Source organism: Typopeltis vanoorti, chromosome 7 (genome assembly GCF_054136105.1).
Source record: "Typopeltis vanoorti isolate ZY-2024b chromosome 7, IOZ_Tvanoo_1.0, whole genome shotgun sequence".
NCBI lineage: Eukaryota > Metazoa > Arthropoda > Arachnida > Uropygi > Thelyphonidae > Typopeltis > Typopeltis vanoorti.
Genome location: NC_143555.1, coordinates 72734482 through 72755915, shown reverse-complemented (window position 1 = coordinate 72755915; position 21434 = coordinate 72734482). Strand labels below are relative to the sequence as shown.

Genomic DNA, 21434 nt, shown 5'->3' with positions numbered 1-21434 from the left:
TCGACTCTGGACCCTCTCCAGTGTCTCCGCATCACATTGAAAACCAGGTGACCAGATCTAAGCACAATAGTTCAAGTGTGGTCTGACCAGTGCCTTATACAGTGGCACAACAGCTTCCTTATCCTTACATGTTAGAGTACTTCTTATCATAGCAGCACTACGATGTGCATCCTTTGCATCACTAGCAATATGCCCTCTAAACTTCAGTCTACTGTCAACCATCACTCCCAAATCTCTAATTTCATCCACTTCTAGCAGTATGGCATCATCGATATAGTACACAGCCTTATATTTCTGCACTCCAAAATGCAACATCTTGCACTTATTGATATTAAAACTACAGCCCCATTTTTTTGTACAAGTAAAAAGTCTATTCAAATCTTCCTGAAGGGAATTAACATCAGCAGTGCTACTTATAATACTTCCCAACTTTGCATAATCAGCAAATAACTGAAGATCCCCAGTCAGTCCACATGCTATATCGTTTACAAATAAGTTAAACAGCAGGGGCCCAAGAACAGACCCCTGGGGCATGCCAGTGGTTACCCTCCTTTTTTGAAACACTGCTCCATCATACACAACCTGCTGGTATTGTTCAGAGAGCCAATCTCTGATCCACCTAACTATTCTATTTATTCCCATCCTCTGCAGCTTGTACACTAACTTATCATGTGGTAATCTATCAAATGCTTTTGCAAAGTCTAAGAATATCACTGTATATGATTCTTCCTTATCTAACACACTTGTCACCTTATCCTGAAATGCAAGTTAATTACTAAAACAGGACCTACCATTTGCAAATCCATGCTGTCCATCAATCCAATTCTGTATTCTATTCCTTACCAATCTCTCCAGCACCTTGACCTCAACTGCAGTTATACAGACTGGCCTATAGTTGAAGACTTCTGTCTTAGAACCATGCTTGTGGTGTGGTACTATTTTGGCTTCTTTTCTCTCCTTAGGAACCCTACCCACTGCAAGACTTTCATTAAGTAACCAGGTCAAGGGCATAGCCAACTGTGATGCACATTTCTTAATATGTGGTGATATGTCATCCATTCCCACAGCCTTATTCACATCTACCCAACCAACATTTCTTTCACTTCCAGTTCTCCTAATACCTGCCTCTCTTCTGTACACATATTGTACCAGATCATTTACACCAGTATGATATACGCTGATAAGGTGCTCGTTCAGTAATTCCAGTACCTTTGCAGCTGTTAGTCTGCTGCTATGACTATCCACCAATGTTAATTTGCCATAATTATTCTTCCTCTTGCTTGCCATGTACCTGAAAAATTCCCTCGAGTTAATCTTGGCCTGACCAGCCAATCTCCTCTCATACTGCACCTTTTCTTTCTTTACCATGCGCATCACCTTTCTATCCTGCACTTTATACTCCTCACAGATCTGATCACCACCAACTGTCTTGTACCTGCTCCATAACATTTTCTTTTCCAGCACAGCTTGCTTGATTTCACTGTAAATCCATTTCATTCCTATGCTATTTAACCCTTGGTATGCAGTTATAAATTGCTTTTGTCAGATACTACCTTGTGAGTTTCCATGCATCAGGATTTCAATTTAAGCATGTGCTCTACTGTTTTCTAATTCAATTCCTATTGTTGTTCGATAATTGTACTGATGATGTCTTCTGATATATAAAACGAAATATTTACATAAAATTTATTTTACTATGGGATACATGTTATGTATACTCCACAGGTGTCATTTGAAAGTAGATACTTTTCTGAGACAACACCAGACTACAGAACAGTTTAAAAAAAAAAAAAAAAATTAAGGAGTTGGAGCTTTCTCCCACTTTCAGTGCATAGTTTAGACAGATGTGCGATCATTTAATTATTGTATACAGTAGTTTCTGGTTAACTGGAACTAGTACATTTTAGTCCAATTAAGCATCTATTCCAGTTATGCTTATTTTCGATAGCAAAATATGTATATTTAAATTTTCTTTGTCATCAGTATGAGACATCCACTACAGGGCTGCATTGTATGTAGTGTTAGAAAAGAGCTCTGGAAAAGATGTGCTATTTTGCATAATAATTGACAATATTGCTTGAATTTTAGTATAGTGTTTATTTTTGATAATTTTGTGTCTGTGTGATTTTTGGCCTTGTTACTGACTTTATTAATTGAAATTTTGAATCTTGCCTTCTTTAAAGGGAGCAGAATGGTGGTACTCATGAGGTCAATCACATGGGAGTTGACCAGTGCAACTAGGTGAGCACCATGAAAATCAAGTGCTGTTTATGACGTAGACTTTTCAAAAATGGTTCAATGTCATGAGTGTAATATGTGAAATGTGAGAGATCTGTTTGTGAAGAGACTACCGAAAATATAGATTTGTAGAAAGTGTAATACTTCGTTAGATTGAGTTAACGAATGCGAAACAGACTGAAGAAATAAAAGATAGTGTAAATGAAAGAAAACGGAAATGGAACGAAAGTTAATGAGACTAAGGGAGTAAATGACATGAGCAAAAAGAAGTATAAATGAGGAAATGGAAGTAAGGTGCAGCAGAATGAGAGGTAGCAAGACTACGAGAGTAACAGAGTGAAATTGTGAGAATACAGGATTTGATGAAAGTTACTCAAAAATGAAAAATGAAATGAGGAATATATGGAGTAATATTAGACATATAGTGGAATTAAATGAAAGTGTGCAAAAGAATAGAATGAAAGAAAAAAAGCCAAAAGAGTGATGAGTGATTTGAGAATAGCAGTGTATGGAGATTCCATTGTTAGAGGATTGGGTAATGAGAGAGTCCGTATGGTCTGCTATCCTGAAGGGAGAATGAGCAAGATAATTCATGCTTTGGATTTGGATGTGAGGAGGAAACAAGAGAATTAGTGGTCGATTGCTGGAACAAATGATTTTTGTGGACATAAGAAAGAACCTAAAGGCAAAATCAGGAGGTTGTTGAGAAGAGTGAAAGGTAACAATATAGTTGGGAAGGTTGTCCATGTGTTGCCAAGGTATGACAAAGATGAGTTGAGACAGAGAATCAGAATCATGAATGGTATGCTAGTGAAGCTGTGTGAGGAGAAGGGATTACAGTTTATGGATGTATAGCATGTATTTGAGGGAAGAATGAAATTATGCAAAAGTGATTGTATTTGAATAACTTTGGAGTGAGTGCACTGGAGAAACTGTTGCTAGATGGAAGTGCAGTATGTGATGTAAGCAAGAGGTCAGAAGTAAGAGACGAAGTTAAAGATCAGGAGAGTAGTATTCAAGAGACAGAAGTGCTTAGCAATGGAAATAGTAGTAGTGGGAGAGATGAAGAGATAACAGGAATTCAAGAGGAACAGGAAAATGGGGGGGGGGGGAAGCTCAGCATGGAAATGGAATGGATTGGGATGTGAGACTGAACAGATGTATGTGGTAAGCAGTGATAAAGGTGATTGGGCTAGGGCAGGTGTGGGGAAATCACAACCAAGTGGCATGGGTAGGACCTGTTATAGACCTAAAAGTGAAGTGCTGTGTTTATTACAAATGCCAGGAGCATCATAAATAAGGGAGATGAAATAGTTTCACTTATTGAATTTATTCACCCCAAAATCAATGGAATAAGTGAAGCATGGTTGAATGAAGATAATATCCTTACAGGAATAGAAATGGAAGGGTACAGTGTTTTTTGCGAGGGTAGAAAGGACAAGAGGGGGGGGGGGGAGATTGCTGATGATAGTGGGGGAATTATCCCCACATAAGGTAGACATGAAAGAGGGAAATAGTGGCAATGGTAATGAGGAGTGTGATGTGAGGTGGAGGTTGACAGGAAGAGATATTTAGTTGGATGTTACTATTGGCCAGGGAATGTGGAGGGTGTGATGAAGAAATGTATAAACAGTTATGTTTAGCGAACAAAGGAAGGGTGATTGAGTTCTTGAGAGACAACTATCTCAGGCAGCATGTAAAGGAGGGCACATGAGAATAGAGAGTTTTAGATCTCATTTCATCAGAGGATGTAATTGTGAGTGAGGTTTCACACTTTCCTCCAGTTGGCAAGAGTGATCATGAGGTGATCACCTATGTTGTGGCTAGTCATACACAGACTTCTCTGAGCAGGATATATGGAAGTATAAGGCTGATGATTATGACAAGCTTAGGAGACAGATTGGAGCTATAGCAAGGAATAAGGAGTTGAGCAGTAAGGAAATACTGTAAATGCTGCTTGAGAATTGGCAGGAGTATCATAAATAAGGAAGATAAAATAGTTTCACTTATTGAGTTTATTCAAAGAAATACACAATATGATAGGTGTAAAATGGATGAATCAGGGGATTAATCTGGAAGAAGGCACTTGGTAGGCAGCACAAGATGAATAATGGTAATAATCAGTTACATAAAGAGTATAAAAAAGAAGCCATTAGAGTGACTCATTAAGGATGACAAAAGTGCAGTATGAGCAGAAAGAAATCAGGCAAAGAAAAACCCTAGAGAGTTTTTTAGATATGTGGCAAGTAAAAGGAAGAAGGATTATGGTAAGATGATGTTAATGGATGAAAATGGTAGAATGGTAACTGCTAAAAGACACTGTTGAGATATTTCGTGATCAATTTATAAGGATGTTTCATCCTTATCTTGGTGAAATCATGAGAAACTTAAGTGTAGTATCATAGGAGAGGATGGCTTAATTGTGAGTGAGCAGGAGATAATAAGATTGATGTTAATAAAGTGATAGGATTCGATGACATATCACCATACATATCTTAAGGGAATGTTCAGGGAATTTGCATTAGCATGCCTGTTTAATAAGTCTCACAACAGCACAGATTCCAAAGGAGTGGAAAGAAGGTAAATTGTATATCTGGAGTGGTGGTGAAAGTACTAGAGAGAGAGAGAGAGAGAGAGATATTGGTGAGAACTAGGATACAGAAATGGGTTTATAACAGCAGTATTCTCTGTGGTTGTCAGCATGGGTTTGTTACAAGGAGATCATGTTTTTATTAACTTATGTACTACAACATGGTGACAAATGCCTTGGACAAGGGAGATGTTCATACAGTGGTATAGATTTTGCAAAAATTTGTGATAGACTACCACACGACAAGCTGTTAAATAAATTAAAATGAGTGGGATTGGATAAGACTTCTGAGTTGGATCAGTGACTGGCTGCCATATAGTTATCAGAAAGTTGTATATGTTGGTGCAGTATCCTGAAAGAGGAAGGTCACTAGTATTGTGCTGTAGTGATCCATTTTAGGACCATTGTTCAATTTGTATATTAATGATATTGGGATGGGTTTAACCGATGATGCAAAATTGGGGAGAGCAATGCAGAGTCAAGCAGATGTTATGGCCTTACAGGAGGACTTGAATTTATTGTATGAATGGGCAGGTAATTGGAACTGTCAGTTTATTGTTGCAAAGTGTATGGTTTTGAAATTTGGTAAGCAACGATGGGATACAAAGTATACACTTAGTGGGGAAACTTTAAAGGAGGTAGAGAAGATGAGAGATCTCGAAGTGGTGGTGGACAAGGACCTGAAATTAAGGTGGCACATTGCACTAGTTGTGGAGACATCACAACAGATAATGGCAAAGGACCCACGTGCACTAATCAAGAGGTTATGATACCATTGTATAAAGCATTAATCAGGTCATGTGGATTATTGTGCACAGATTTGGTCACCAGATTTTCATGGTGATGAGGATATGTTAGAAAGGGTCCAGAAAAAATTCACAAATTGTCAGTGGTCTTTGGATTGTGGAGTATGAGGACAGATTGGGAGAATGTAAATTGCAAAGCCTTGTGAATAGGAGAGGATAGATATGATTGAGACATATAAGTTAGTCAGGGATTGTTATCAGGTTGACAGGAAAGAGACTTTTTATAGAATGGGGGGGGGGTTGAACAAGAGGGTTGAACTGGAAACTGTATATGGAGGATGTGAGGAGCAGGTTCTTTACATGGGGAGTGGTTGGTAGTGGAATGCATTGCGTGAGTGTGTCGTGAATATAACCACATCGAATCAGTTAAAGCATCGTTAAATGAACTTTGTATGTGATAGTGTTTACCACACATGACGATGAGTCTGACTCCGTGGAGGTCAGATGTTAATAATGATAATATTAACAGAAACAAAACTTCTCCTTCAGTGTAATCCTATTAAAATAAGATACACAACACATTAGAAATATCTGATATTTGAAATATTTTATAATATTTGATAAACATTTAATTTATATAACATGTAATTTATATAATAAATATGCATATACTTACTTCTCAGCTTTTAGTTCCTAATAGTTATTGACAGACCAATTTATCCAGTGTACCCTGCTGTGTTCTTTTGATTCACTGTGAGTACACAAAATCAGCACAGACATCTGGTGCAGACAGTGAACTGCCTTCATTGTCCCTTCATGCATGAAGTATTGTCGTAACTGATCTCCTGTGTAGTCGCTCATTCTAATAGTGATGTGGCATCTTCATTACTTTCCTTACTTTCTAATTCCTTGGCTTGATTTTTTGATAGAATGCTTTCAATGATTTCATTGTCACACTCTTAAATTTCATTGTGACATCTAATATTATTGTTAATACCTTCAAAATGAATTCGTAGTTTCTAACTTTGAATTCAATCATCTTTTCCAATCATCCATGCTTGGAATCATCCATGCTTTCTTATTATCACAATATCTAAACGGCAGTGAGAAAAGTGATTCAGAAAGCAGTTCTGAATTTTTCACTGCCTATTTTTTAATCAACTATTGATAACAACTGTAATGCCTGGAGCAGGTTAACTTTTGAACTTATTTCCTTGGCTGTGGAAGATAATATTTTTTTCAATTGCTTCTAGGATATTGTATCACCAACTTTTTGCAGTACATTTTCAAATTTTTTTATGATTCCCATATCCATTGCTTGCACCAAGGATGTAGTGTTGGCAGGCAGAAATTCCAGCTGGATGTTTGTCAGACACTGAACAGTGAGGGTGTGCCACACAGTTGTCAAAAATCAGAAGAATGTTTCTTGATTTCTGGTTTAACTCTACATCCCAGCTCATTAATGATTTCTTAAAAATTTCAGAAATCATCCATGCATTCTTATTAACACAGTATTCAACTGGTAAACTATCCATTCTTAACCCCTTATAGCTTAACCTCTCAAGCCTGTTCTTAGCCTCTCTAGGCTTAAGACTTTACCCAATAGCCAACAGCCTCTTTTTATCAGTAGCTGACTTGTTTGAATAGCATAGCATAGTTGTATAATTCATTGCTTTCTTAGAAGCTGACAGTTTTGAATGATTATAGCAGAGCGAACCATCTGGCATGTCATGATTAAACAGGCCTGTTTCATCAGCATTGTAGATATCATCTGCGCAAAATTTCTGAAGTAATTTGAGTGTGTACTTTGATTTCCATTCTTCTGCACCTACAACATCAGCACTATCCTTTTGGATGTGTGCTTTCTCGAATTTAATATCATGCCTACATTTCAAGCAACATAACCAACTATCTGTTGCTTTAAAATCATCATGACCAAGCTTCTTGTCGAGTTATAATGAAGTACCACTGATTTAGGATATCTTTAACATCAGGATCCTTACCTTCACACTTCTGTTTTTGGAATGTTCCAAGTTTTGTCCATTCTTCTCACAGTTTATCTTGCTTTTGTATCAAGTGCACAGTCATAGATTTCAGTACTCAAGTTATTTCTGTCAGATGCCGATGACTGGTATTCGGTGAATAGCCTTTGATTTGGTCTAGTAAGCAATTTTTTCGGCTAGTGACAAATCTTTATGTGGCATCTTGGTAAGGGTCCAGAATTTTATCAAATTAAAATTAAAAAGAAAATTATCAAAAAATAGAGCACTTAAAATTCTCCACACTTTGATTGTCACACAAACAAAAATATTTTGGGAAAATTTGGAGAAAAGAGCAAAGCTAATAATAATGGCAAATACCTGTTGGATTTTTGCTCAGGACATGGACTGGCTATTACTAATGCCATGTTCCAACATAAAAATGTGCACAAATTCACGTGGAAAGAAGAGGCAAGGAATAAGAAAAGTCTCATTGACTATGTTATTGTTGATAGTGATGTTTTCTCTCTGGTGTAGGACACAAGAGTGTACAGCGGATTTGAAATTGGAAGTGATCACGATTTGTCTTGAGCAGGATAAAATTGAATTTCACATTGAAAAGAAGAACATGTAAGAAAGTTTTAAAACGAATAAAAGTTGAGAGCTCTCAGATGTGAACTGTAGACGAAAACATACAAACGTTATTCACGAAAAAATGAAAGAGTTTGAGAACAGGAATCAAACCTTGGATATTCAGGGGCAAGCTCTGAAGAAAACATTGATTGATTCTGCCATAGAGACATGTGGTGAGGTTGTCTGCAAGGATAGAAAAATCAGAACTCCTTGGTCGACACAGGAAGTTAAAGAGGTAGTGAAGGAAAGGAAGAAAGCATATCAAAAGTTCCTGACAAATAAGTCAGCTTGTGCTCTTAGAGAATACAGATACAATTATAAGAAAGCTAAACACTGTGTAAAACTAGCTAAACAAGTCATGGGAGGACTTTGGCAAGAACATAGAAAATAAATATCAAGAAGATGGTAAGATATTCTTGAGGTTGTTGAAGAAGCTTAGAAATGGAAGAAAGAGTGCTGTAAAAGAAGTTCGAAATGATAAAGATAACATGAAATCAGGAGAAAAAGATATCCTTGAAGTATGGAGAAATTACTTCGAAAAGTTGCTAAATGAAACAAGCAGTGATAGCACAGTTGTAAAAAACACTCAACAGGCATACAGTCAGGAATACATATCCATACTTGAAATAGAAAAAGCAATGAAAAGTCTGAAATATGGAAAGGCAGCTGAAGTAGATGATATTAGACCAGAAATGCTGAAGTATGGTGGTATAAAAGTCTTACAGTGGCTGTTCATAGTTTCGAGGGCATGGACAGAAGGACATATTCCAGATGATTGAAGTAGAGCTCTAATAGTACCCATATATAAAAAGGAAAATAAAACTGAATGTGAGAATTACAGAGGTATTTCCCTACTGAGTGTTCCTGGCAAGATCTATGCAAGTATACTTGAGAAACGGTTGAGAAGAATTGTGGAAGAAAAGCTTGATGAAGAACAAGCTGGATTCAGGCCAAATAGAGGCTGTCAGGATGAGATCTTCACTTTACGACAAATAGTCGAGAAAGCATGGGAATATAACAAACATCTTTATTTAAGTTTTGTCAAACTCGAAAGGGCATGTGACAAGGTGCCAAGAGAGAGAGAGAAGCTATTCAAATCGCTACAGTTGTATGGTGTTAGTGGATCATTGTATCAAGCAATACTTAGTCTTTATTTGAGTTGTAAGTCAGCAGTTAGAATTGAAGGAAGTACAGGGAGATGGATTAATGTTAAATCTGGTGTCAGACAATGATGTACATTATCACCTTCGTTATTCATTATCTATATGGATCACATTATGAAGGAAAGTGGTATTAAACCTGATATCAGAATTTGAGATGTTAATGTCAGCTCCTTCCTTTATGCAAATGATGTTATACTTCTGAATAAATCCGCTACAAGTCTGCAAGATTCCCTGACTAAATTGAATAACTGTTGTGATAGATATGGTATGAAGGCCAGCAATAACAAGACAAAGATAATTAAAATAGGCAGAAGCATTGAAAATATCAGCTGCATTGTGAATGGAGAACCTATAGAACAAATAAAACATTTCAGCTATTTAGGCACGATTTTTATTGAAGATGGTAAATTAAATATGGAAATAGACAACAGAATCAACAAAGCTGGTAAGGTAGGAAGTCAATTGAATAAATTCATATGGAATAAGAGAGAAATTAGTTGGAACACTAAATTAGCTGCATACAAGACAGTGTTCAAACCAATTCAAAACTGAGAAAGATTAGGGACATGAACAGATGGCATCAATGGCAATATCATATTAAAAATGAGGATATTAGGAAAGAACTTGACATTGTCAGCATCCAGGAATTCATTAGCAGAGCTAATCTCAGGTGATATGGTCACTTAAACAGAATGGGAGAGGAAAGATTAGCCAAACAAGTGTTCTCTGCTGGGTTGGCAAGAAAAAGACCCAGTTGAAGACCAAGATATAGGTGGATTGATATGGTAAAAAAGTGCCTTAGAAGATAGATATATAAATATAAGATCTGACAATGTTGTAGCTTTGACAGGTAACAGATTGATTTGGCAGAAAATTGTAGGTAAGAAATAAGTAATGATGTAAATTTTTCATGTAGTTCTATCATATCCTGTACACCCCTTGAGGGTAAATGTCAGGAATTTGATGATGATGATATAACACCTAGGAGGCTCCCTTAAAGAACTGTTGTTATGAAAATTTATCACATACATATATGATTCTTCATACATACGACATTAGCAGATTTGAAGTCAGGAAATGTGCCTTCTGAATAGCAGTAATTTTTTACCTCCTGTTAGCAAATTTTAATGCCAACAATAGATTACAGTTTGGTAGACGCAATACTTAATTTGTCTAATTTAGGGAGAACATTTGTTTTGTAATATACCTGTAAATTAAGTTAAGGCATGTTTGTTTCAACCTTATTAATAGATATGCTATATATTATATAGATTTGGTGTTCTTTTGTTAATCATAATCGTTTTATGTGAATTCAATCCATGGAAGGTTGTAGGCATATTGCACATTAATACTGTTGATGAGCCAATTGCTAGATGATCTGGAAATTCTGAACTATCAACCAGACATGGAACTTTATCCAGGTGGTGGTTTCACATCAAGTGATGAAATCATCTACTGCTTCTTTGAAGACATTAACAAACACTCATTCTTAACAGTGAGATTCAAACTCATGGCTTAATGTTTCAAAATTTTTAAGCATAATTCAACCAATCAACTTAAACTAGACTGGAGTAGATCTTTAATATATATATATACAAATCACTTGACTGAGTGGTTAGCACATCTGCCGTCCAATTAGCAAGCTGCAGGGTTGAATCCTGCCACAGGCATGTATGCGACTGTCTGTAGGTGCGAGATGAATTTCATTGCCCAAAGTGATACCACTGCCCTTCTTGCTTGAAGACCTGAAATGGCTTGAAAAAGTTCCATGCTTGGTCTCCAGAGCAGAGTTTTCAGACCAGGTAAAAAATTACAATAAATGAATAAAAATGCAAAAAATCCTTACCCTGCCCACAGTACTAATGTACTGTAGGTTTTGAACATTTCATCAGCAGGAGTCTTTTTTTTTTTTCTTTTTTTTTTTTATTGTGCATACTACCTTTTTGTGTATGAAATACTAATTTTAATTCCTTGAACTCCACACAAATTTTTAAAAACAAATGGGCACTACTTTCTGGGTCATTTTTAACAGAAGTATATAACTTAGAATAATGTCACAAGAAAAATGTTGCATACTGTTACCCATTATTGTCAACTCTTAGTATAACAACCTCATAAAGCCTGTGGGATAATTTGTTATAGTGGATAATTTGCTACTGTGATTTTTTTTTTTTTTTTATGTATTGCATTATACTTACGGAGTTGTGGTCAGGAGTTTGTAGTAGTTTTACAATAAGCAAGTATGTTATAACAGAGTTTGCTATAATGTGAGTTGATGAGTGCTACTTAGTTTTAGAAATAATTGATATCATGATTCATTGATATTAAATGCTATATATAATTCTGTCTCTGTTTATTTATAGTTAATAAATTTATCTTTTAGAATACAGATGTGATAGTCCAGGTTGTGATGCTGTATTTTCTGATTGGATGAAATTTAGAAGACACAAAAGTGAATGTCATCCATGCAGTAAGAAATTTTATTTAACAATATAATATGCATGTAAATGTGAATATACACTTCTGAGTGTGGACTTGTCTGGTGTTAATGCTGTTCAGTCCATAGTTTGCTAAAATGAATTACAAATTCTACTATATGAATACTTGTTAATGATTTTTGCTTTAATATCCTTCACATTTAAACATCCTAGATATTTAATCATTTAATAAAATTCCACAATCTTATATTAATGAACTTACTGCTTTCCTTTCTTAATTCAGTATGTTAGAAATAATATGTGGTAACTTTGATTTTTGAAATCAATTTTAGCACACTTCAAATGTTAACATGCAGAATTTGTGTAGCATACCAAATAACTGTGCAGGTTGGGATGATACACTCTTCACAGCTACCATGTCAATTTTGAAGAGCTTTTTAGAAATTATTATAGGAAATTGATGATTTTTATTTCATTAATACCGCAGTAAAGTTAATATTTTAATGAAATTTTCTAATAATGATAATATGAAACAGTATGTTTTATATACTTATGTGAAGTTTATAAATCTTGATTTGCTGTGATTTTAAGTTGAAGTTTTCCAGATTGGAGATCATCTTGGTTAAAACTGATGCTGTATTTTAGCTATATAGTATCAATTTTAACAAAGGTGGTGATGGGGACTGGGAGGAAGAGATTACAAAATGTTCATTGTACTTTAAACCATTAATGTATTATTTGAATAATTAATGGATTAACTGTGCCATTAATGATTACTTCTTGGATGGGAAAAGATGGATAAGGTAGCTTAATAATTACTATACATCTGCAGGTGTGCATATGCACATACCTATATACATTAAGAGAAAATCATAAAGAAATCACTCATTTTAAGTCTTTTTATTGTAATCTCATAAAATATATGATTAGGTTTCATACAAAGTAGTAGTCATCACATTATATACCAATTCCCCCCCCCCCACACACACACTAGAGCTTTCGAGATCTGTGACAAGACAATACATGCTGTGAGTGTGTGTGGGCAGGGAATTAGAGGGAAGAAAGGAATCTGTTAGCAGGCTTCCTGAAGAGTTACTGGTTGTGTACATTTGTGAAAACAGTATGAGGAAGACTGTTCCAGAAGACAAAGGTATATGAAATGAATGGATAGGATCAAAAATTGGTTTGGTGAGTTTAGAACCTAATGGTTTATGGATGTTGACCTGCAAACCTCATCTGTTCATACATGAGAAGGAACAGTTAATTTGAGGTTTCGCTTTCTTACATTTGTCTCTGTATTCTCTAAGAGCAAAAGCTGACTTATTTGCCAGGAACTTTTGATATGCTTTCTTCTTTTCCTTCACTGCCTCTTTAACTTCCTGTGTCCACTATGGAGTTCTGATTTTTCTATCCTCGCAGACAACCTCACCACATACCTCTCTGGCTGAATCAATCAGGGTTTTCTTCAAGGCTTGCCAATGAATCTCCAAGGTTTGGTTTCTGTTCTCAAACTCTTTCATATTTTCTTGAATAATGTTTGTGTAATTTAGTCTATGGTTCAAATCTGAGAGCTGCTCAACTTTTATTTGCTTTAAAACTTTCTTACATGTTCTTCTTTTCAATATGAAATTCAATTTTATCCTGCTCAAGACAAATCGTGATCGCTTCCAATTTCAAATCCTCTGTAAACTCTGGTGTCCTGCACCAGGGAGAAAACATCACTATCAACAATAACATAGTCAATGAGACTTTTCTTATTCCTCTTATTCCTTGCCTCTTCTCTCCATGTGAATTTGTGCACATTTTTATGTTAGATCATGGTGTTAGTAATAACCAGTCCATGTCCTGAGCAGAAATCCAACAGATATTTGCCATTATTATTAGCTTTGCTCTTTTCTCCAAATTTTCCCAAAATATTTTTGTATGTCTCGCAATCATTTCCTACTCTACTATTTAGATCCAACAACAAGGACCAACTTTTCCTTTTTCATTGTGTCAATTGCTTTTTCTAAAGCCTCAAAAAATTCCTCCACTTCTACCTTAGTTAGGAGAACCTTCTGTGGGACCATAGGCACAAATAAGTCTCATTGTCCAGTTCCCCATTCTCATATTTGCCCACATTACTCTATTTGAGACTGCCTGCCATTCAAGAAGATTAGCCTCATACTTTGTGTTGAATACTATGGCTACTCCTTCTTTTCCTTGATTGTCATTTCCTGAATATAACATTTTGTATTTATTGCCCAGAAAGATCTCACCAGTTTTTGTCTGTTTTGTTTCAGTAACCCTTATTATGTCGATCTGGTACTTATCTAAGTCCTCAGCTAGCTCCATTTCTATGCCATTCAGGCTTCTTATGTTGATAGTACCGATCCTTAACTCTGGTGATGTTGAGTTGGATTGTGCTTTTTGTTCCAGTAGCTGACTTTTCACTGTTCGCCCTGTTTCCCTGGTGAAAACAACGGGGGGCCTTGTTTAACCGGGAGACACCCCAGCCGGCATGAAATTTTGTCATGTTGTACCATGATTTTCTATATTGGTTTAAGCCAATAAGAATACAATTTGGTCAGCTAAATCCCAAATTGCCAGCCCATCCTCGTTCGTTCAGTATCCAGGTAGATACCTAACAGAGTGCACAATGAGAAGGTGAGGATTGGACATTAGGTCTGATGCCCTGGTCAGTTCTCCGCATTCCTTTAAACGCTATGTGGAGGTCTCCTCTCGGTTATACAGCTTTGACCTTTAAGTACCCCGAGTGCATTTATTGTAATTAGAAATATTCATCTAACATATGATCTCTCTCTCTTGAATTATTCACTTAACAGATGACTTCCTCCAAATGCTTTTCTTTAGATCAGTGTTTCCCAAACTTTCATTACCCAAGTACCCCTTTTAAAATTTTAGTAATACCAGTATATCCCATGCCTCAGGTATGATAACATTTTTGTTATAATATATTACAAACATGTAAACCAATTTATTTTTAAATTATTAAATGAATTTTTAGATATATGAATCCAATAGATAGATAGAAAATTTAGTGGATAGATTTAACGAAATATATGAGAGAGTTCTAATATGTGTTGTTCAAACTGTTTGAATTTAAACTTTAATGCAGAACAGAACCTACATTTAATCTTCAAAAATATGGCAACAAAAACATCAAAGAAAAAAAAAAGATAATTAAAAATCAAAATTTAAAAAAGTGCCACACATCCGTAACAATCATTTGCATACCCCTGGGGATACACAGATCACCCTTTGGGAAACACTGCTTTAGATACTAACACTTTATAAATCCCTAATCTGCCTAATCTTAGAATATTGTTCTCTCATCTGAGGTGGCATACCAAAATCCTCCCTCAGAACATATCTACTGTAACTAGAAGAGAATTATTCACTTAACAGCGCTCTCTTTAGAATATTCACTTACCAGCTGACTCCCTTCAATTGCTTTTCTTTAGATATGCTTAGAATTAGAATTGCTTTCCTTTCCTATAAGTCTTCTTTTGGAAAATTAACTTCTCTGGAAAATTTTGGTGGCTGCTTCATCTGCTGCTGCATCCTTGCCTATAATCTTCACATTATGAAGTGCATTCCTTTTTAAAAACCTGGTTAACCATCCTTTGCTAGCCGAAAATTCTTTATCAGCCTGAGAAGCAGAAGTAGATGGCTCCAATACTTCATCTGTTCATAAAACTGAAGAGCTTTTTGTTTAATTAAATAACCACTTATAATAGGAATTCTCCTTTGAATTAATTCTTCAATCCAAATTACGAGCTCCCGTTTTGTTTTTTCTAATAAAGCATCTCTTGAGCACGATGATAGTTTGGCACTTAGTTTTGTGCCAGAAATGACAGATTTTCTTTTTGCGACTTCATTCTTTTTAATTGCTCTTATAGTAGATTTGCCTAAATTAAAATGTTTACCAATTGCCGTAGATCCCTCTCCTTTTGCTAAGTGATCTAAAATTGCAATTTTCATTTCCAAAGAAAAGCAAATTCTGTGGTGGTTTTTTCCCTCCATTGGGCCAAATTAAATCTTTAAAATAAAAATTAGCAAAATTTAGACTTTCAATAATGAAAAGACAAACCCTCACATGCAAACTTAAACTTCATGGACACTCAATGCTTACACGTTACTCACGTTATGCCAGAATGTGCTGCAACACGTTGTTCATTATGTACAATGGGGAAACCCCGAATTTGCATGAAATATGCACCACGTAACTTCAAAACCGCATAAAAAAAGATACACATAAAATGAGACCTGAGTGTATTTATTTTATTATTTTAAGTTTTTTTTTTTCACCAGAGGTCAGGCCAGGATAAACGATTAACAAAGCATTTAGATTTATCTTACTTTTGTATAATGTCATGTAGCTTGTGCCCTGTATTATATTAATTATAAGTTAAGTAATTACTCCAATATGTATGATTTTGTCTCCATAAATTCTTCACTATGAATGCTGCCACTATTTAACCTTAAATAAAATTTGTAATATTATGTATCATATGTTTTCTTAATCAAAAGATTTTGCAGATATTGATTCATTGCCCTAATTCTTTTCCAGTAATTTTTTAATGAAACTTTCATAGAGCTTCCACAAAAAAAAAAAAAAAAAATATATATATATATATATATAGAGAGAGAGAGAGAGAGAGAGAGCTCTACAGTCTTGGAAATTGCAAGCCACTCGATTAGACTGCATGTGAACTTTCAGTGATAAAGCTTAGAGACAGAAAGAGAAACACTGGATTAGACTGTATGTGATGAACTTTTGGAATGGGAGAGGGATGAGAGAGGAGGGAGAATCAAAAAAGGTTACTGTTATCATCAGAATTAGAAGAGCAATTAAGGCAGCAAATGATGGCAAGAAAATCTTAAGTCAAAGCAGATCAGATAACCCTGATCTGCAATTGGGTCAGACTTGACAGAAGCACATGTTTTGCCATTCTTGTTGAAAATATCAAGCATAGTATTATAGAAAATTTAGATGAGCTATGTCATGGAAGATGCTAGGTTTGAGGTTGAGTGAAGTGATGAATAACAGATTGGTGGTGCAAATTGTTTATGTTGGTATTAATTACTACATGTTTGTAAAGTCTATGTAGAAATTTTTTTACATGCATTTGTTGTTTTCTTGGTATATTTTTGTTTTTTGCTATTTGTTTTTTCTATTCTTGATTTTTTGTTGTTTTTCTTGATGATTTTTTTCTATCCATAGTAGCACTAATTTTTATGCTATCTTTCATATTAATAAAATATTGGGAAAATTTATAAAATGGCATACAGCAGGGTTTGAAGGACTTGTGGATGTGACTCCCACACAGGAAGTGCCCAGGTCCCAATTCAAGCATATCCTTGACAGTACCCCATGCAAGCTGCCATACTTGGACTCCCTCCACACATAAACTGACAGAGTAAGCAATGGCAGGATTATTTGTCGTCTGATCAGGAATCCTCCTAAAGTGTTAATAGTAGGCTCAGTCCCATGTATTATGTCATCCAGCCTGCAGAAATCACTATATTACCTTACCTTCAAATGAAATAGGTGATGGCTCAATAATACAGTGTGGAAAGCATACCCTGTAATGCCACCACCTGCACGCTTGTAAGAAGAAGAGGAGGAGACAGAAATTGGAGACCCTACCTTACTCTAGAGCAGTGGTTCTTAACTGATGTTCCACAAACTGGTTACAAGTGTTCCGCCGGTGAAAGATGTCACATGACACAGTTCTGAGTATAATTAGCTACTCTGAATAAAAATGGTGAAGGAATTATTTCCGTTATAACAGAACAATTAACAATATTGGAAGAAAAGATTTCAAGTTAGTTTCCTTCCTTAAATACACACAATTATGACTGGATACAAAATCCATTTGGCACAGTTAATACATCGAGTTGTGAATTTTCATTGCAAAAAGAAGAACAATTAGTTACTTTGCCAACGGATTGTATTCTAAAAATGAAATTCTCTGAAATAACTTAAGGAATTTTGGATTTTTGTCCAAGCCGAATATCCAACTTTCTCTTTCGACAAGGGTACTGAAAATTTTGTTACAGTTTTCAGCAGCATATTTGTGTGAGCTCGGTTTCTCAATATTAACCCATATAAAAACTAAAATGCATGAACGACTACTAATATACACAAGGTGATGAGGGTAGCTATATCGCATATTAGACCTGATATTGCTGAAAGCCGACAAGCTGAAGTATCGCATTAAAATAAGTTCCATTTTTATAAAAAGCAAGTCCATGCATATTTTTATTGTTAGTTTATGACCCTAATGCTCTTGGTGTTCCTCAAATTTTTCTTATAATCAAAAGTATTCTGTGACTTCGAAATGGTTAAAGACCACTGCTCTAGAGAGAGAGAGAGAGAGACAAAACATGGCAATAACCACTTAACAACTCCATCGAGTAGGTTGGTGGTGTTTCACTAGACAATGAAAGTCATCTACCACTCGGAGATCTAATTGGCACTTTCTCCATCGTGTTTCGAACTGCTTTTCTTTTGTCACCTTGTCATATCCTTTTCCAGATCTACAAAACTTAAATACAAATTCTAGTTCTATTTCCATATTATCTCAACTTTTCGTCTTAAAGTGAAAATCTGATCCTAGTAATCTATGCTGGATATGAATGCGGTTGTTCTTCTCCAAGCTTCATTTCACAAATTTTCTTAGCTATGCATAAATTTTGCCAGCAACACTCAGTAGGCAAATTCTGCTGTGATTCTCACATTCACTGATTATTGTATAATTGTTGAATATTTACTAAATGTTGCCTATTAATAATAGTCACCATACCAAAACTAAGTTGTGATTTAGTTTTACATTTCTTCAACTGACATTAACAGTTACAGTTGGAGAAAGGCCACTGAAAAACTTTTCTTTTTTTTTTTTTTTTTTGCACAAGGTGGCGTGTTAGTTAATGTGATAATTTTTGGTTCTCATGTTTACATTATTAGTTTGTGCAGAAGTTCATTTATGGTATATGTGTGATCAGACATTCCTAGAATAAATGAAGTCATTAATGTGGTGAGTAAAGTCAGTAATGCAGTGTCATTTTTCACTGATTCGAGTTAGTCCTAATTTACATGTGTATTACAACCATTGTTGCTGGTAAAGATATAACAATTTAGGTGCCAGTTTAATTTTTCCAACTTGTTATTGGTTAACTTAAAAAAAAAAAATTGTTACTAGATTATGAAGATGGAGGCTCATCAGATTTGTTTAAGAAGGAATAATCACCATGTCAATGTACTAACTACTTTTAATGAATTACTGTTTACTGAAACTTTTGTAGATGTGAGTTTAGTATGTGAAGCTAAGAGACTTAAAGCATACAAAATAGTGTTGTCTGCCTGCAGTTCTCTCTTTCATGGCATATTTCTTGAAAACTCTTGTAAACATCCAGTTGTTATTCTCAAAGATATAAAATACACGGATTTAAAAATGATAATAGATTTTATGTACAAGGGTGAAGTGATCATTTCGCAGGACCAACTTGCCACGCTGCTTAGTGCTGCTAAAAGTTTGAATGTTGAGATCTGTACAGAAGTCGCACAGAGGGATACTTCCAGTATTGATATTCAGGAAAAGAGTGAACATGACTCAAGTAACCAGGACTTGTTACTTGCTGAGGTGCAAGAAAAAAATGCAGCACAGAATTGCCACTGGTAATTAAGAAGAAAAGAGGAAGACCTTGGAGTAGCTATCTTCGTGGTTCTAACAGTAAAGGCATGAAGGCCAATGTGTCATCAAAAGTAAATGAATTAGACACACCAGAAGATACCAACAGGTCAATAAAGTCGTTCACAAGTGAAGGAAAGGTAGTACTGTCAGGAACTGATTATCCATTAAATGAGATTGCTGTTTCTAATTCAAATATATATCCTAGTCCAACTCAGAACTCATTTCCATCTATAAAGAGTTCAGTTTTGGTAAAGTATCACAACAAAGCAAAGATACAATAATAGAAATTGAGGAATCACAGGCAGTGACCACATCTTTTGACAGTTTGCTCCAAGATTCATTGTCAATCCCAGTAATGAATACGATGCCTATTCTTAATACTGTTGAGTTAATTGAAACTCACTCAAATAACATAGAATCAGAGCTAAGTACAGATAGCCAAATATTATTCCTTGTTCTGTGTCACCTGAATTATCTACTTCTCTTCAAGTTGCACAAAGTATGATAAAAGATATCGAACCTGGTGTCTCACTCTTATTACCTGGAGCTGCAGTTTCACCTTGTGCCAGTTCTTCACATCAAGACAGTAGATCCATGATGATGATGATGATGATGTCTTGGGATACATCCAGGCCCTGCTGCTGTTATGCCAAACATTCCTAAAATGCAGGATCAGAATGTTGCTCAAGAGAAGGAAAATGGGTCAGTTAATTATCCTTGGATATCCTCGTCAGAACATCAGTGTGAGGACTGCTCTAGATGCTGCGTGACAAAAATATCCAAAGACAATATAAAACTGCATGAAAATGTCAGACAGGAATATATATTGGAGGTGGACGTGAAAGCAGAGTTGATGATGATGAGGCAAGAGATGAACTGCATGCGAAATGAGATGAAAAGAATTAGAGACATACATGGAAAAGTGAAAAAGAGCAGAAGGAAAGATGGCCATGCGAAAGATATATCAAATGATTCGAGAGTGGCTCTCTATGGAGATTCCATTATTAGAGGTGTGGTGAATGAGAAGATGCATAAGGTTTGTTTTCCTGGTGGTAGAATGGAGAGGGTGATTGAAGCATTGGACATGAGGAATAAGAGAGCACAAGAGTTGGTGGTTGTAGTAGGAACAAATGATTTGGATGGGAACAAGGAAAATGCCAGATTGGATATAAGGAGATTATTAAGGAGAGTAAAAGATAACAGTGTGGTAGGAAAAGTAGTCAGTGTGTTGCCAAGGTATGATAGTGATGAATTGAGGAGGCGAGCAAAGATTATGAATGATATGTTAGTGCAGTTATGTGAGGAGAATGGAGTGCATTTTGTGAATATGTGGGAGGAATTTGAGGGATGGATGAATTCTATAAAGAAGATGGGCTACATTTAAATGGTTTTGGTTAGAGATTGTTACTGGCAGGAGAAGTAATGACTGTAATGAATATATCTGAGGTGGTGCGAAGTGATATGAAAGAGCAAAAAACTAGGATATGGAGAGGTATTTGTTCACTTGCAAATGGGGAGGTGAATATTATGAATGAAGTAAATGAGAGAGAGGAGGTACAACATAAACAGGGAAACAGGGGGAGTCGGTGGATGGGAGAAACTTTATGAAAAATGCAGGTGCTGAATTCAGAGGTGAATGTGTAAGTGGACAACCACAGATTGAGATGGGTGGGAAGAGTTTAGGTGTGAGGAAAGTTGTAGAATTGGTGGTAATATAAAGGAAGTGACTGGGGAAGGTATTGAAGAGTCACATCGTAGGAGTGACGTTCGTAGGACTTGTAGAAGCAGTAATGATTTCTTATGTTTATTCACCAATGCTAGAAGTATTCGAAATAAGGGAACAAAATTGTTGCTTTGCTCAAGTCTGTTCGCCCCAAAATTGTTGGTATAAGTGAGACGTGGTTAGATGACGATGACATCCTGACAGGAATAGAGATGAACGGATAT

At 35.7% G+C, this 21434-nt stretch overlaps 1 protein-coding gene across 1 annotated transcript in view; it reads left to right on the top strand.

Annotated features, from left to right (window-relative positions):
• Positions 1-21434, top strand: part of LOC150104776 (transcription factor IIIA) — a 199342-nt gene that overhangs the window by 110864 nt on the left and 67044 nt on the right. Inside the window, exon 6 of the mRNA XM_090395955.1 lies at positions 11733-11819. Within this exon, the coding sequence (XP_090252081.1) occupies positions 11733-11819 (87 nt within the window). The remainder of the gene's footprint in view (positions 1-11732; positions 11820-21434) is intronic.